The following is a 17,246-nucleotide window of genomic DNA, read 5'->3' on the forward strand; positions in this document are numbered from 1 at the left end:
CCAGCCTCCTCACCTGGGGACACAGCCCCTCCAGCCCTGGCAGCTGAGCTGGCAGCGGGAGACTGTTCTGGGTCCGCCCTCTTTCCCCCTCCCCCATCCGGTTCTTCATCAAGCTCCCACGCAGCTCCTGCATCTGCCTGGTCCCTTCCATCCCAGTTCTGGCCACTGTCCTCTCCCTCTGGGACAACCGTGCCAGCTTCCTCACTGATGCCCGCTGTTCTGGTCCCCTTCACTCCACTGCAAACACAGTCGCCAGAGGGATCAGACACCCTTCAGTAGCTTTCCATGGTTGGTAGAACAAAATCCCCAAATTGCACCTGACCTGGCCCCTGCCGACCTCACTGGCATGGTCTCCTGCTCTGCCCTTGGACCAGCTCTTTCTCCCCCTTGGGGCCTCTGCTCACTCATCTCCTCCCACCCGAGGCTTCCTGTGGTTTTATTGGGCTTCACGTCTGCCTGTCTCCTGCTCGATCCCCCAAACCTAGTACAGTGCCGGCAACACAATCAATATTTGTTACACTGATTCATTCTTTTCTTGGCTGACAGGCCGGAAGTTTGACCTGCGTGTCTACGTGCTGGTGATGTCGGTGAGTGACCAAGACAGGCCCCCTCCTCCAGCGGTGGGGAAGGGGCAGCTGGACCAGGGATGGGGGCAGAAGCCATTCTGGGGGCACCTGTGTTAGTTGTCTGGTTTTACCTACCTGGGAGAGTCCGGGGTTGGGTAAACAGACTCAAGCTTTGCCATCTCGAGGCCCCAGAATCTGAATTGTCCCTCTGCCTTCCTTCCTTATTCATTCAGTCATCCATGATGAGCACAGCCAGCATTTATTGAGCGCCTACTAAGTACCAGGTCCAGAATTCAGCAGGTTTTATCTCATTCAGTTCTCCTAATAATCAGGGTTCTTTGATTAGCCTCATTTTATAGATGAGAAGACAGACCAGAGGGGTTGAGTGACTTGCCTGAGCTCACACAGCTGGGGAGGGGCAGAGCTGGGATTCAGATCCAGACGGCCTACTCTCAGCCAAGAAATTGCTATACTCCCTCCACCCATGCATTCGACCAACACTTAAACCTTCCTGGCACAAAACCTATGCTGGATACAGGATATGGGGCTGTCTGGGACGGGCTCGGCCCCTGCCCTCCTGGAGCTTTCCGTCTGATGGGAAACACGCACACACCCTGAGCGGGCAGATGTTACACGTGGTGGTGGAGCAGAGAAGAGGCCGATGAATTTTGTCCCCTTCTGCATCTCCTCGCCCCCATCCCCACCCCCTGGAGATCAATCAAAGGAAGCTGAAGTTTGAGCAGATTCTTGAAGGCTGCTTGATGTGGGAAAGAAGGCAGAGCATTCCAGTCGGGGAAGAGCAGGTGCAAAAGCTTGGAGGTGCGAAAGTGCCGGTAGTGAGCCTCCTACCCTTTTCTCTCCATTCCCGCCTCCACCCAGTACATCCCGCTGCGGGCCTGGTTATACCGGGATGGCTTCGCCCGATTCTCCAACACCCGCTTCACACTGAACAGCATCGACGACCAGTGTATCCTGGGAGCCGCTCCCCACCCCCAGCATCCCCCATGCAGCCTGCCCCAGCATGTCCCCTGGCTGGTTCAGAGAGAACTCATTCATTCCATAGATGTTTGCTGAGGGCCCAGCTCTGGTCTGGCCACAGGAGATACAGCTGTGATCACAGCAGACCTGGTCCCTTTCAGTCCTGGGTGGGGGCAAATCCCCCAGTGATCCGAGGGAGCATCTCTGCTCTGCTCAGAGCAACTCCACCCCAAGCTTCTCTGCTTGATGATCATTTCACATTGATCCATGTTCATAGGATTGGACTCTTTGAGCCTCTTTGGAGAATGTTCGCATCCTTTTATGTGCCTAGTCGTTGACTCACTCATTCCCTTGAATACAATGGCCTTTATACCAAGCAAATTGGCAGATATTAAAAAGTTGGTAACACACTATATTGGCAAGGCCAAGGGATTGCATACCTTGCTGGTGGAGTGTGAGCTGGTACAGCCACTTAGGAGGCAATCTGGCAGATGCCTATCAAAAGACAAATGCATAGGTCCTCTGACCTAGTAATTCCCTTCTGGAGATAGAATTTGCCTTTGGGGGAGAAATGGGTGGGTGGGGAATGGGGTGGGAAGGATATATTCCTAATATACATTTTAATTTTTTTTACTTTTAACGTTTTATTGAAGTGTAGTTGATTTATGAGGTTGTGACAATTTCTGCTCTACATCAAAGTGAGTCGGTTATACATGGACACCCACCCACTCTCTTTCAGATTCTTTTTCCACATAGATTATCACAGAATATTGGGTAGAGTTCTCTGTGCTATAGAGCAGGTCCCCGTTGGCCAGTCATTCCATATACCTCAGTGTGCACATGCCAATCTCAAAGCCCCAGTCCATCCCTCCCCCAGCCACACTGTGACCTGTACCATGTGAATGTATTATCTGGTTAAAATATACACCTCAAAAATTGTTTTTGACTTTTAGGAGTTCCCATCATGGCTCAGTGGTAACAAACCTGACTAGTATCCATGAGGATGCAGGTTTGATCCTTGGCCTTGTTCAGTGGGTTAAGGATCAGGTGTTGCCATGAGCTGTGGTAAGGGTTGCAGACGCAGCTCTGATCAGGCATTGATGTGGCTGTGATATAGGCCAGCAGCTGCAGCTCCGTTTCGACCCCAAGCCTGGGAACTTCTGTATGCCATGGATGCGGCCTTAAAAAGACAAAAAAAAAAAAAAAAATTGTTCTCGGCTTTTAGATCTGAGCATTAGAGGAAAGGGGGTAGACAATCCAGAAATATTTAGGAGATAAATCAGCAGAACGAGATTACCTGCACGTGGGAGAGATGGAAATGGCAAGCAATGCTGCCAAGCTTCTGGCTTGGGCAACCCAGCTGGTGCTTTTAGCCATTTCACATGGCTCTGCCTTAATTTCATCATTCGAATAAGTATCTGTCCAAGCTGATATATTTGCATTCCCTCCATGTTAGAATGGGCCTAGGCCCTCCTGAATATTTTCTACAATTTGTTTTTCTACTTAGCCAGCTTCAGAATTTCTTTTTTTTTCTTTTTTTCTTTTCTTTTTGGCTTTTTGCCTTTTCCAGGGCTGCTTCCCACGGCAAATGGAGGTTCCCAGGCTAGGGGTCGAATCGGAGCTGTAGCCACCGGCCTACACCAGAGCCACAGCAATGCAGGATCCGAGCCGCGTCTGCAACCTCCACCACAGCTCACGGCAACACCGGATCGTTAACCCACTGAGCAAGGGCAGAGACCGAACCCGCAACCTCATGGTTCCTAGTCGGATTCGCTAACCACTGCGCCACGACGGGAAACTCCTGTTTTGCCTTTTATATATGAGCGATCCCATTGCATAAATAAAACTTCTTTTTCCCTGACCATTACAAAAGTGTTTTCCTTATAAACATTTTTTTTTAGTTACAAAGCATACAAATCTAATGAGTAGATTAACTAGTTTACTAGTCTTCTGGGCAGCAGGCATTGGAAAGTAGTCAGTTTCTTCCTATTATGGAATTTAATGCTGCAAAGAAACATTTTTACACAAATCTTTTACTATAGTAAACATTTTCTTTCTTTGCATGATGTCACAGAAGCATAAACAGTGTTAAGGCCATGAGGCCAGATTGCTCTCTGTTTTGTTTTTGTTTTTGTTTTTGTTTTTTGGCCTCTTTAGGGCCGCACCTCAGGTATATGGAGGTTCCCAGGCTAGGGGTTGAATGGGAGCTACAGCTGCTGGTCTACGCCACAGCCACAGCAATGCAGGATCCAAGCCGCATCTACGACCTATACCACAGCTCATGGCAACGCCAGATTGTTAACCTGGTGAGCAAGTCCAGGGATCCAACCCAAGTCCTCATGAGTGCTAGTTGGGTTCGTTAACCACTGAGCCACAGCAGGAACTCCCGGATTGCTCTCTGGAAGATTTCTTTATGTTTTCACCCTGCCATTGACAGGTCCCATTTCACCCCAGATGCCCAGTACTGGGGCCAATCTATTTAACAGGATGTTTCTGAAACAGCTGGCACATGTAGGTGAAGCATATGTGGACATTCATTATACTATTCTTATAACTATTCTGTGGGTTTTCTTTCTTTCTTTCTTTCTTTTTGGCCAAGCCCGCGGCCTATGGATGTTCCCAAGCTAGGGGTCAAATCAGAGCTGCCTCTGCGACCTACACTACAGTTCACAGCAACCCCGGATCCCCTAACCCACTGAGCCGGGCCAGGGATCAAACCCGAGTTCTCATGGATGCTAGTCGGATTCATTATCACTGAGCCCTGACAGGAATTCTGAGTTTTTTGGTCATTTGTTTTTTAATAAAAAGATTTTAAAAATGCAACTGACTTGATGGGGAAGGAGATTCTTGTCTTAGAACTTGCATCTCTTCCAATTTGCATTTTCCCCCCATTTACATCCCTTTACAATTGTGTATCTTTTATTACTAGACACTTTGGGCATATTCCCAGATGGTCTTTTAGAGTGATATTTTCTCTTTCATGTTTTCCTATCCTTTATCTATTTATCTATTAGTGTCGTAAAATTTTATTGTTAACAATTCATGCAGAATCGTCTTGTGACAAAACATTAGCCTGTCATATTCGTTACAAATCTCTTCTCTGATCATGTCCGCCATTCATTTTTGCCTTGACGTCTGCTTAATTTCCTTTTCATAGAGTTGGCTGTGTCCACTGATTTCCTCTGTGATTTCTGCCATCGTTGCTAAGCTAAGAAAATTCTTTACCCCCCGAAGTTTTCACAGCTCATCAGTTCCACTTAACTAGGGATTGGTTCAGTTGTTTGCTCACACTGAGTTTTCTTTTTGCCACTTAGCTCTTTGATCCATTGGAACTTGGTTTCAGGTCCATCTGTGGAGAGAGGAGGCTCTGAGGTCAGCGGACCAAGTCATCCAGTCTCCCCTTTTATCCGCTGCTTCTCCGAAACTAGGAAAGTCCCCGGTTTCGCAGATGCCTGTGGGGAGGAAAAATGTGGGTCCTTCCTCCATCCGAAGGAGCGAGTTCCCCTCTTCAAGCCAGTAGCTTCCTTGGTCTGGACATCCTCCTTTTCTCTTTTTTAAAAAACAGTTGTATTGCGACATAGTCACATAGCGCATCGTTCACCAGTTAAAGCATATAACCCAGTGGTTCTTATCATCGCCACTTGCCCATCACCACAATCGGCTTGAGAACATTTTCACCATCCCCTAAAAGATAGCCCGTACTCATTAGGTGTCATTTCCCATTTCCCTGCAATCCCCCCTCCCAGCTCTATCAACCACTTTCGTCTCTCTCTATTTGCCTGTTCTGGACATTTCACATAAATGGATTCATACAACATGTGGTCTTTTGTATCTTTTTTTCTTTTATTAAGCATAACGCTTTCAAAGTTCAACCATGTGGTCACATGTATCGGTATGTCATTCCTTTTTTTTGCCAAGCAATATTCCATTGTATGGATATAGCGCATTGTATTTATCCATTGTTGGTTAATGCACATTTGGGTTATTTCCACTTTTTGACTGTTAGGAATAATGCTGCCGTGAATACTGTGTACAGGTTTTTGTGTGAATGTATGTTTTCATTTCTCTTGGGTATATCCTAGGAGTGGAATTGCTGGTCACATAGTAATTCTATATTTGACATTTTGAGGACCCACTAGGCTATTACCCAAAGCTCCGCCCTGTTTTACAGTCCCACCAGCATGGTATGAGATTTCCATTTGCTCTACATCCTCTCCAACACTTGTTATTATCTGTCCTTTTTTATTTTAGCCACCCTAGTCGATGTGAAGTGGTTTCAATTTGCGTTTTCCTGGTAATGAATGATATTAAGCATCTTTTCGTGGGCTTCTTGGCCATTTGTAAATCTTTGGAGAAATTTCTACTCAAAGTCTTTGCCCATTTTTTTATTGGGTTGTCTTTTTTATTGTTGAGTTGTGAGTTTCTTAATGTTTTTGTGTGTTTGTCTGTTTGTTTGTTTGTCTTATGGCCAAACCTGTAGCATTTGGAAGTTCCCTGGCTGGGGGTTGAATCGGAGCTTCAGCTGCCAGCCTACAGTGATACCAGATCCAGGCTGCATCTGTGACCTATGCTATGCTGCAGCTTGCAGCAATGCCGGATCCTTAACCCACTAAGCGAGGCAAGGGATTGAACCCGCATCCTCATGGATACTAGTTGAGTTCTTAACCTGCTGAGCCACAATGGAAACTCCCTAAATGTATTTTTAATACTGCTCTCTTATCAGATACATGATTTACAAATATTTTCTTTCATTCTGTGGTTTGTCCTTTTTTTTTTTAAAGGGCATTTTTTTTTAGGACAGTTTTGGGTTCACAGCAAAACTGAGAAGAAGGTACAGAGATTTTCCACAGACCCCAGGCCCTGTGCCCACACACACATAGCCTCCCCCATTATCAACACCAATCCCCAGAGTGGTAAATCTGCTGCAATTGATGAACCTACATTAATACAACATAAGCGCCCCAAGTCCATAGTTTACATGGGCTGGGATAAATGTGTAACGACATGTATCCATCATTACTGTATCATACAGAGTATTTTCACTGCCCTAAAAATCTTCTGTGCCCCATATTTTCATTTTCTTCATAATGTCTTTGAAGCACAGAAGTTTTAAATTTACCTTTTCCTTTGTCACCCGTGTTTTTGGTGTCACCTATAAGAAGCTCTGCCTAACACAAAGTGACAAAGACTTATTCCAAATTTTACTCTAAGCGCTTTATAGTTTTGGCTTTTGTATTTCGGTCCCATGGTCCATGAGGAGTTAATTTCTGTCCATGGTGTGAGGAAAGGGTTTAATTTCAATATTTCACACATGATATCCAGGCATCCCCACCCCATTTGTTGAAAAGTCTATGCTTCCTGCCACTGAATTGCCTTGGCACTCTTTTCCTTTTTGTGGCCTCACCCACGGCATATGGAAGTTCCGGGGCTAGGGGTCTAATCAGAGCTGCTGTGGCTGTGGTCTAGCCACAGTCACAGCAACACCGGATCCAAGCTGCATGTGTACCCCACATCTTGCAGCAATGCTAGATCCTTAACCCACTGAGTGAGGCCAGGGATCGAACCCACATCCTCAGGGACACTATGTCCTTCTTAACCCACTGAGTCACAACAGGAACTCCTTGGCACCCTTTTTGAAAATCGATTGACCAGAAATGTAAGGGCTCTCTTCCTATTTAGTGGTTTGTTATGTGCTGCTTCTTTCGGAATTAAGGCAGAAAAACTCTCAGACAAATGCGAGGGAAAAAAGTTGTCGCAAAGCTCTGAAGAAGATCTTCTAGGAAAACAGTGCTTAATGAGGACACCCACCTTCTCTGGAGAGGCTGAAGCCACACCGCCTTGTCTGAGATGCCACAAACATGGAGAAACATACATTTTAGGGGACTTAGACTTGGATCAGTGACCTAGGGCCTCTACCTCCCCTGCTATGAAGTGTCCCAGCAAGTCTTCAGCAAGCTACTTCTTGTCACTTACGAGGTCGGGGGATCCCTCTTGCTTAGCCATGCGGGGGCAGGGGGAATGTACCATGAGGGGCTACTCTTAACTTCTCTGAGGCTGGACAGTCTCTTCCGTGAGATGGGAATGATTGGGGGACAAATGAGATGATCGTGTGAGCATCCGTAAGTGGCAAAGTGCTGCTGATGGCGATGCTACCATAAGGCAGACTCTCGGCGCTGGGACTTCAAAGGCCATCTTGACCCCACCCTAGTGCTGGGTCACATCTCTGATAGTGCCACAAAGTGGCCACCCAGCCTGAAGCCCCCTAGTGATGGAGAGCTCAGAATGTCCTCAGACGGCTGTTCTCTACTTGGTCGCTCTACTTGTCAGAAAGATTCTCTCCTCTTGAGTGGAAAAACCCTAATCTAATAATATCAGCCATGCTGGGCACTGTACGAGGTGTTTCTACACAGCCTCTTATCTGATCTTCCAGCTCACCTGGGAGGTTGATATACTACCCTGTGTTGCTACTTAATAGCTGGGGAAACAGGTTCAGAGAGCCCATAGTCAGTAAAGACAGATGGCATGATTTGAACTTGAGCCCATCTTACTCCAAAGCCCTCCCCCACCACGTGACCGCTGGGCTGCTTTGCAGCCTGCCCCCATTGAGTCCCAAGCAAGGGTTGCCGTTTGCTCCCTGGGGGCCTCATGGAGCAGGACTCACCCTTCTTGTCTGCGCTGGCCCTTGACCACGAACCTCTGCTAGATGTTCACCTCACCAACGTCGCCGTGCAAAAGACATCTCCCGACTACCACCCAAAGAAGGTGAGGAAGCTGGGCTTCCGCCCTCCAGGTACAACCTCCCGGGCCTGGGCTGGGTGGGCACGCGAGGTGCCAGGGAGCCCAGGACAGTTCTCCAGCCAGGTCGGATCACCCCATTTCAGGGCCCAGGGCAAGAGTACAAATAGAGGCCCACACAGCCTGCGTCTAAGTATTTAAAAGTTACAAATCAAACTATCAGAGGCTTTAACAAAATGTGTTGTATCTTCTTATATTTTAGACCCTTTATCTCTATCCATCCATTTATCATCTATTATCTATCATCTATTTTCTATTTATCATCTATCATCTATTATCTATTTATCATCTATTATGTATCTATCATCCATCATCTGTTATCTGTCATCTTTCTTCCTTCCTCCCTCCCTCTCTCTCTTTCTTTCTTTCTTTCTTTCAGCTGTAAGGCCAGGTTCATGTTTAGAACACTCAGGTTTCTCAGAGTTAAAAGCCAGAACAGAGGAGCACAGGGAGAGATGGTCCCCAGCTCCACCCCACACCGTGGGGGCCTCCTGCAAACGCATACACACACACACACACACACACACACACACACACACACACACACACGCATGCATACACTCACCCAAGACGGCAACCTGTTGGTCATTCCTTGAGCCTTGGGGTGCACACCTGGCCAGTGCAGTCTGTCGTCAGGAGGGCAGGCCCAGGGAAGAGGCCTGTGCGGGACACTCGGGCAGGGACTTCCAGAGGGGTGGGGTGGCTAGCCAGGCCGTGCTCTAGAGAGAGAGGCGCAGGCTCTGTGTGGATGCGTCCCCTTGGGCCTGCAGAATCTCGGCTCCCCAGGGAGGGCCCCACGGGGGCTTCTCTTAATCACAGGATCAGGGCTGGGCCCCTCTTGTCCAAACCTAAGGGCTGTGCTGACGGTAAGTGAGGGTCCTGGCAGGCCAGGTCCGGGGTGACGGAGGCTCCCTCTCCCAACCCGGCTATGGGGGCCCCAGGGCTGCAAGTGGATGCTGCAGCGCTTCCGGCAGTACCTGGCATCCAAGCACGGGCCCGAGGCCGTGGAGACACTCTTCAGCGACATGGACAACATCTTCGTCAGGAGCCTGCAGAGCGTGCAGAAGGTGATCATCAGCGACAAGCACTGCTTTGAGCTCTATGGCTACGACATCCTCATCGACCAGGACCTCAAGCCGTGAGTGGCCCGCTGGGGTGTGACCTCAGCTCTGCTGCTTCCTAGCTGGACGCACGTCCTTTCTCTGCGCCTCAGCTTGCCTGCCTCGAAAGTGGTCCCTGTGCCTAGAGGCTTGAAATGAGGCGTGGAGCCCCATGCCTGGCACCGAGGCCTTTCCTGAGCACCTGCTGCAGCAAAGATCCCCCCCCTACCCTCATTCCAGGCAAGAAGCCTTCCCTCTGTTAGTCCTGGTGCTTTGAGGATGCCAAGTGCCATGTACGGGCCTGCTGTTACCATGCGGATCCCTGCTGAGAATTTGGTACCCTCCCACAGTGCCCACGAGGAGATTGGGCCGATGAGCAGAACAAGCCTGAGCTGGCAGGGGACACAGTGATGGCCCTCACCTGATATAACAGGGCACAGAAGCCCAGTGGGGTTGTCCAGGCAGCTTGAGGTCATGCAGTTAAATAAGTCAAGGCCAAGCCAGGCTCAGTGTCCACGTTCCTGGGCTGAGCTGCTCCCACCAGCACAGTGGCTCCTGGACCCAACTACCCTCCCAGGGTCACTGTACATCTGCTGAGGGGCTTTCGGAGCCAGGCGAAGGAGCCGTTGAGAAAAACCTAAGTTGGACCCAAGTTCAAGAAAAAACAGGGGCCCAGCACCAGCAGATCTCTCTCCTTTGCCCCTGGGATGCAAGATGTGCCATAGGCATTGAAGTGGACGTCGATGGGAAGAACAGGCTTGGCAGGAGGCAGAAGATAGTGGAAAGGAGGCCCTAGTTGCCCACGGCCTTGCTGGGCGAGCCCTCCCCCTGTCTGTGCCCCAGGTTCCTGTCTGTAAAATGACAGGGTTGCACAAAGCAAGAGTTCAAAGGCTGGAGGCCCTTGGGCTGCTTTTGGCCTGCAGACACTTTGAGTTTGGCATTCAGAATGTTTGTGTTTGGTTTGTTGATTTTCTTTTTTCTTCCTTCCTTCCTTCCTTCCTTCCTTCCTTCCTTCCTTCCTTCCTTCTTTCCTTCCATCCTTCCTTCCTTCCTTCCTTCCTTCCTTCTTTCCTTCCTTCCTTCCTTCATTCCTTTTTTTTTAAGGGCACTACCTGGGCATATGGAAGTTCCCAGGCTAGGGGTCAAATTAGAGCTGCAGCTGCAGGCCACAGCTACAGCAATACCAGATCTGAGCCGCAGCTGCCAGCCTACACCACAGCCACAGTAACACCGGATCTGAGCCGCAGCTGCATCTTATGCCACAGTTTGCGGCAATGCCGGATCCGTAAGCCACTGAGTAAGGCCAGGGATCAAACCTGCATGCTCGTGTATTCTAGTCAGGTTCTTAACCTTCTGAGCCACAACGGGAACTCGGTTGTTGTTGTTGTTTGTTTTTTTTTTTCCTTCTTTTTTTTAAAGTTTGGCTGTGATAATTTCCACTGTACGACAAAGTGACCCAGTCAGACATATACACATATCCATTCCCTCTCAGATTCTTTTCCCTCATAGATCATCACAGAATCTATGGGTAGAATTCTCTGTGCTACATACACTGCAGGTCTGATCACTGGTAGATGTTTACACAAAAATCTGGATTTGGGGCTATTCTGAAAGACTCAGAGGATCTCGAAATTCTGGGCTCACATTCCCAAGGGACAGCTCCCTCCCGGAGCTGCCACGACTGCCCTTGTCCACATGGAAGCCTCCTTCCAGCCCACCACAGGCTCCGCCCTTCCCCCCTACTGCCCAGCCCTGGGCATGGCAGCCCTGTTGCCATTTATAGGCAAACTTGAGCTGGGAAAGGAAAGTTTTTCTTGCACTCACAGACCTTTTGGAAGAAGGAAAAGCAATAACGAGCTCGAGGGCAACAATGTCTTAGCCCCACCAACTTGCCTCATTTAAGTCGCCGCAGGGCCCCAGTGGGGATTTCAAGTTTGTGATGGTTGTTTTCAAAAGTTTTAGTCACTGAAAGCTATCTTCAGATGGAAGTGTGGAGAGAGAGCTGACCTCAGTGAGATTCTGAGGCCCCCAGGGACCAGGTAACCTAAGACCCTCCTCTCCCCTCCCTCCCCAGGTGGCTCCTGGAGGTCAATGCGTCCCCATCCCTGACGGCCAGCAGCCAGGAGGACTACGTGCTCAAGACCTGCCTCCTGGAAGATACCCTGCATGTCGTGGACATGGAGGCCCGGTGGGGGAGGGCATCCTCGTACCTGACCCTCGGGGCTCCCATTAGAAAGACAGAGAAGTCAGGCCCTCGGAGGCTCTGCCCACCCCTGCCCTCCCCCCATTCTACAGATGGAGAAACTGAGAGGTCCCCACGAGGTTGGATCCTGGCCCAGGAACTCAGCCCTGTCTGGGCAGCGCAGTGCCAGCTACAGCTTTCTGAGCTGAGATTCGGTCCAGCAGGATTTCCTCAACATTTCCTGACTGTGGGACCCTGAACCAGTCACTTCACCTCTCTAGGCCTCAGTTTCCTCATCTGTAAAAGGGGAGGCTTCCCATCTATCTACCTCTCAGTGTTGTTAGATTAATTTACCAGGATAATTTATTGTAAAACATCTAGAAGTTGTCTATAAAATGTCAATAAGAGGCTATTTATTGATATAACAATGTGTATATCAGGAATGGCTCAGGCGGCGTTGGTTGGTTGGTCTGTTCTCACTTTCCTCTTCCTCATCTCTTTCCTCTGCATTAGTTTTTTTCCCAATTATTTCAGCGAAAGTTTGAGGGCTGACTCTCATTGCTCATTGGTGGGGATTGAGTCACATGCCCATCCCTGAACCAGTCACTGTGGCTCTGATTGACCAGGCCAGTCTTATGCCCACTTCCCAGAGGGCAGTGTCAACCCCCCCGAGCCAGGAGAGTGAGAGAGGGAGTCTAGTTTTCAAAGGAAAAACCCAGGAAACCTTAGGCTAAAAGAAGGTGAAATGGATGCTAAGTGGCAGAACCTCAAGTGCCCACTCTATGCAGCATCACTTATTCATTCGACAAACATTTGAGTCCCTGCTATGAGCCAGACACTGGGGACACAGTAAAGGGCACGACAGATCTAGTCCCTGCCTTCATAGAGTCTGTGGTCTGGGAATGACAGCAGACTTTAAATCAGAAAATGCAAGTAGGTGCATATTACTGAGGGAGCCTGGGAACCAATGGGGGATGACCCCTTTTGAGGGAGGCCTGTGTGGGCGCCTGGGACACGGCCGGTGAATGGATGGACAAAAGAAGGTACTCTGACAGGGTGGGTCCAGAGGGTGTGGGGGGGTCAGGGACCTGGCTTGAGTGTTAGCCCCCGCCAGGCGCACCTTCATTATCCCTTTCTGTCTCCTGCCCATGCAGACTCACAGGACGGGAGAAGCGAGTGGGAGGCTTTGACCTCATGTGGAACGATGGCCCTGTCAGCAGAGAAGAGGGAGCTCCCGACTTGTCAGGAATGGGGAACTTTGTGACCAACACGCACCTTGGTATGTGGGGCCAGGTGGGGAGTGGGCGCTGGCTTTGAGTCATGGGAGCTGCCCAGCAGTCTAAGCGGTAGCTTCGCACAGCGGTGAGACTGTTTTAATTTGATTGACATTGGAGTTCCCACCGTGGCACAGTGGTTAACGAACCTGACTAGTATCCATGAGGATGCGGGTTCAATCCCTGGCCCCAGCTAGTATCCATGAAGACGCGGGTTTGATCTCTGAGTTAAGGATCCAGCATTGCTGTGAGCTGTGGTGTAGGTCGCAGATGTGGCTCAAATCCCGAGTTGCTGCAGCTGTGGTGTAGGTCGGTGACTGTAGCTCCGAATGGACCCCTAGCCTGGGAACCTCCATATGCCATGGGTGCAGCCCTAAAAAGACAAATAATAATAATTTCATTTACAGTTTACCAGCTATGTGACCTTGGGCAGGGGACTCAAGCTCTCTGTTCCTCATTTGTAAAACAGATTGAATATTTTCTACTCAACCTCTCTGTTCCTCATCCGTAAAACAGATTAAATATTTTCTTTTTTTTTTTTTTTTTTTTTGCTATTTCTTGGGCCACTCCTGTGGCATATGGAGGTTCCCAGGCTAGGGGTCGAATAGGAGCTGTAGCCGATGGCCTACTGCCAGAGCCACAGCAACTCGGGATCCGAGCCGCATCTGCAACCTACACCACAGCTCACGACAACGCTGGATCGTTAACCCACCGAGCAAGGGCAGGGACAGAACCCGCAACCTCATGGTTCCTAGTCGGATTCGTTAACCACTGCGCCACGACAGGAACTCCAGATTAAATATTTTCTATCTCAATATATGCCTAAAATACTCCCCAGCACATAGAGATATTATTAATTAGTTAGGAGGTGGACTTCAAAGGCTGAGGTGGCAAACAAGCAAAAACATAGTATGTTGTTAAGAGAAATTAAAGACCTTAGGGCTTGACTTTAAAATTGGCTTTTAAAAGGTGAAAAATTTCCCTGACTATAAAAATTTTTCAGAGTTCCCGCCATGGCACAGTGGGTTAAGGATCCAGTGTTGCCTCTGTAGAGGCATGGGTTCAATCCCCAGCCCAGAGCAGTGGGTTAAGGATCCAGCGTTGCTCACCTGTGGCTCAGAGTCAATCCCTGGCCCAGGAACTTCCATATGCCGAGCTTGGGCCGCAAAAGGAAAAAAGAGATTTTTTTTTCACACTCATTGTAGAATATTTGAAAACTAAAGAAGGAAATAAAAAAACATCCAGACATAACCATCTTTAACAATCTGGTGTATTTCCTTCCAGGTTTTCAAAAATGCATATATTCATCCTTTTTCTTTTACGAAATTGGCAGTGGGCTGGAGCCTTGAGTCTAACTTTTCCACATGGCATTTTCCATCTCATTCAACGATATTAGCAAGAGCTTCTCTTTTGGCCACTTTATGGCCAGGTCCAGGCTAACTATCTTATATATGTTATCTCATTTCATTTTTAGGCAGCTTTTCTTAGTGCAGGATGAGGAAATAGTCTCCAGATGTTACATAACATGCTGATGGTCTTGGTTATAAGGGGTGAGCTGGGACTTGAACTCTAATCTGCAAAACCTGAATGCTTGGCAAGCTGGCCCAGTTGAAAAAATTACCCACGGCTGCAAAATATTCCAAAATTTATGAAACCAATCTCATATAATTGAGCCCTTGGCATGATTTCAGTTTTGCACTTGTATAAATAATACTGTGAGAACCTCCTCTCACATACATCTCAGCTGAAACTCTGGCTGTTTCTCTAGGACAGATTCCTAGGAATTGAGTTACTGGGTCAAAAGGAGGGACTCATTACAGTCAAATTGCTTTCTAGAAAGATTACACAAATTTACCAGCTCTGAATTGAAAACAACAACAACAAAATCCTTTGCCAGCTTGATAGGTAAAAACATTGACTTGTTTTCTGCGCATTCCATTGATTACAGATGAGGTTTTAGATTTAAAATTTGAATTTCTTCTTTCGTAAGCTGTCTATGCCTTTGTCTATTTTTCAATGGGCTTGCAGTTTACTAAATTTATAAAGGCCTTAGATATTAATATATTGAGGATATTATTCCTCTGTCAAACTTATTGTAAACATTTTCCTGAGCTTTCCATTTTGCTCTTTTTTTTTTTTTTTTTTTGGTCTTTTTGCCATTTCTTGGGTTGCTCCCGCGGCATATGGAGATTCCCAGGCTAGGGGTCGAATAGGAGCTGTAGCCACCCGCCTACGCCAGAGCCACAGCAACGCGGGATCTGAGCAGCGTCTGCAACCTACACCACAGCTCATGGCAACGCCAGATTGTTAACCCACTGAGCAAGGGCAGGGACAGAACCCGAAACCTCATGGTTCCTAGTCGGATTTGTTAACCACTGCGCCACGATGGGAACTCCTGCTCTTTTTGTTTGTTTGTTTGTTTGTTTGTTTTTTGCCTGTGCCCATGGCATGCAGAAGTTCTGGGCCAGGAATTGGACCCACACCAAAGCAGCAACCAAAGCCACAGAAGCAACAGCAACACTGGATTCCCAACCCACTGTGCCACCAGGGAGCACCTTCATTTTGCTTTTTTTAAAATTATTATTATTTTTTTAATGCTTTTTAGGGCCACACCTGAGACATATGGAAGTTCCCAGGAATCAGAACTGTAGCTGCTGGCCTACACCACAGCCACAGCAATGCAGGATCTGGGATTGAACCTGCAACCTCATGGATATTAGTTGGGTTCTTAACCCACTGACCCACAATGGGAACTCCCTCATTTTGCTTTTTCAATGTTGTTTGTGGCATTTTTTCCTTCTTTTTTGATGAAAAGAAATTTTAAGCATGTTTTAGGATTTGACATGATTTGGAATTGGGTTTGGCTGCAAGCAACTAACAAGCCAACTAATAGTTATATAGAGAGGAACTGATTTGTCTTGAGCCATAGGAAGTCATGGAGTAGATCACACAGGACTGGACACAATGGCTGGACAATGCCCCTGAGGACCCAGCTCTTTCTTCTTTCTGCTTTGCTACACTCAGTGTGTTGCCTCTGTAAGCATGCTTGTTGCCTCATGGCTACAAAATGGCTGCTCAAACTCCAGACACCATGTCTTTGTTCCAGGCAGGAAGAAACAGGAAGGCCCAAAGGCCAAAGACTTTCCTTCAAGCTTTGACTCTTTATTCCAAAAGGGATGTTCTGTCAGGCACTTCTGCTGACATGTCACCTGCCAGAACTGGGTCACATGGGCATCTGAGCCTTAGGGAAGCCTAGGAAGTCAAGTATGCTGCCTTGAGGAAGGCAAAGGAGAGGAGGTTTGTGAATGGTTTTCCCACAACAGACCCCTAGTGGCTGCCACACTGTATTGTTGGAGGGGACTATACAGTGACTATTCAGTGCTTTCAAGCTGTGCAATCACCTGGGAATCTTGTTAAAATGAAGTTATGATTCAGTAGGTCTAGAGCGGAGGCATATCTAATAAGCTCCCACACGATGCCCTATTAGTTAACTACTGTTGTGTAACAAACCCTCCCCAAACCTCGTGGCTTAAAACGACTCACTTCTTTGCTTATGATTCTTCAGGTGTTGCCTGGAATCGCTCTAGGGCTGCAGGCACCTGATGGATTTGCTGAGACACGACGGCCTAGGAGAGCCTCATTCACATGTGTGGTGGTTGACACTGTCGGTGCCTCTCTTGCCAGGGGGCCACTCATCCTCCAGCAGTCCTGCCCCAGGGTCTTCACAGGGCAGTCTCAGGGTTCTGAGAAGGCGAGAGAAGACTTAACGAAGTCTCTTGAGGCCTAAGCTTAGAAAATCCCAGTGTCATTCTGCCACACATGAGCCAAAGCTAGTCCAGCCCAGACTCAGGGGGCGAGGAAATAGACTCCACCTCCTGATGGGAGGAGTGGCAAAGTCCCTTTGCAGAGAGGTGGTGCAAGCTGCCTTTGCTAACTGTCTACCTCAGATGTCAATGCTGCCAGACCCTGTTTGAGCAGCAAGGATTTAGAGCAGTGATTCTCCACCTTGGCTGGATATCGGAATCATAGGAGCATTAAAAAATACCAATGCTGGAGTTCCCGTCGTGGCGCAGTGGTTAACGAATCCGACTAGGAACCATGAGCTTGCGGGTTCGGTCCCTGCCCTTGCTCAGTGGGTCAACGATCTGGCGTTGCCGTGAGCTGTGGTGTAGGTTGCAGACGCGGCTTGGATCCCGCGTTGCTGTGGCTCTGGCGTAGGCCAGTGGCTACAGCTCCGATTAGACCCCTAGCCTGGGAACCTCCATATGCCACGGGAGCGGCCCAAAGTAGCAAAAAGACAAAAAAAACCAAAAAAACAAAAAAACCAATGCTGAGAGTTCCCATTGTGTCT

General features: G+C 48.3%; 1 protein-coding gene across 1 annotated transcript in view; it reads left to right on the forward strand.

The window, feature by feature from the left end:
- TTLL9 (tubulin tyrosine ligase like 9) overlaps window positions 1-17,246 on the forward strand; it is a 54,389-nt gene that overhangs the window by 30,398 nt on the left and 6,745 nt on the right. The window contains exons 9-14 of the mRNA XM_003483936.4: window positions 547-587; window positions 1,446-1,533; window positions 8,248-8,306; window positions 9,281-9,477; window positions 11,514-11,627; window positions 12,776-12,900. Coding sequence (XP_003483984.3) covers window positions 547-587; window positions 1,446-1,533; window positions 8,248-8,306; window positions 9,281-9,477; window positions 11,514-11,627; window positions 12,776-12,900 — 624 coding nt within the window. The remainder of the gene's footprint in view (window positions 1-546; window positions 588-1,445; window positions 1,534-8,247; window positions 8,307-9,280; window positions 9,478-11,513; window positions 11,628-12,775; window positions 12,901-17,246) is intronic.

This window comes from Sus scrofa, chromosome 17, assembly GCF_000003025.6.
Source record: "Sus scrofa isolate TJ Tabasco breed Duroc chromosome 17, Sscrofa11.1, whole genome shotgun sequence".
NCBI classification, from domain to species: Eukaryota; Metazoa; Chordata; class Mammalia; order Artiodactyla; family Suidae; genus Sus; species Sus scrofa.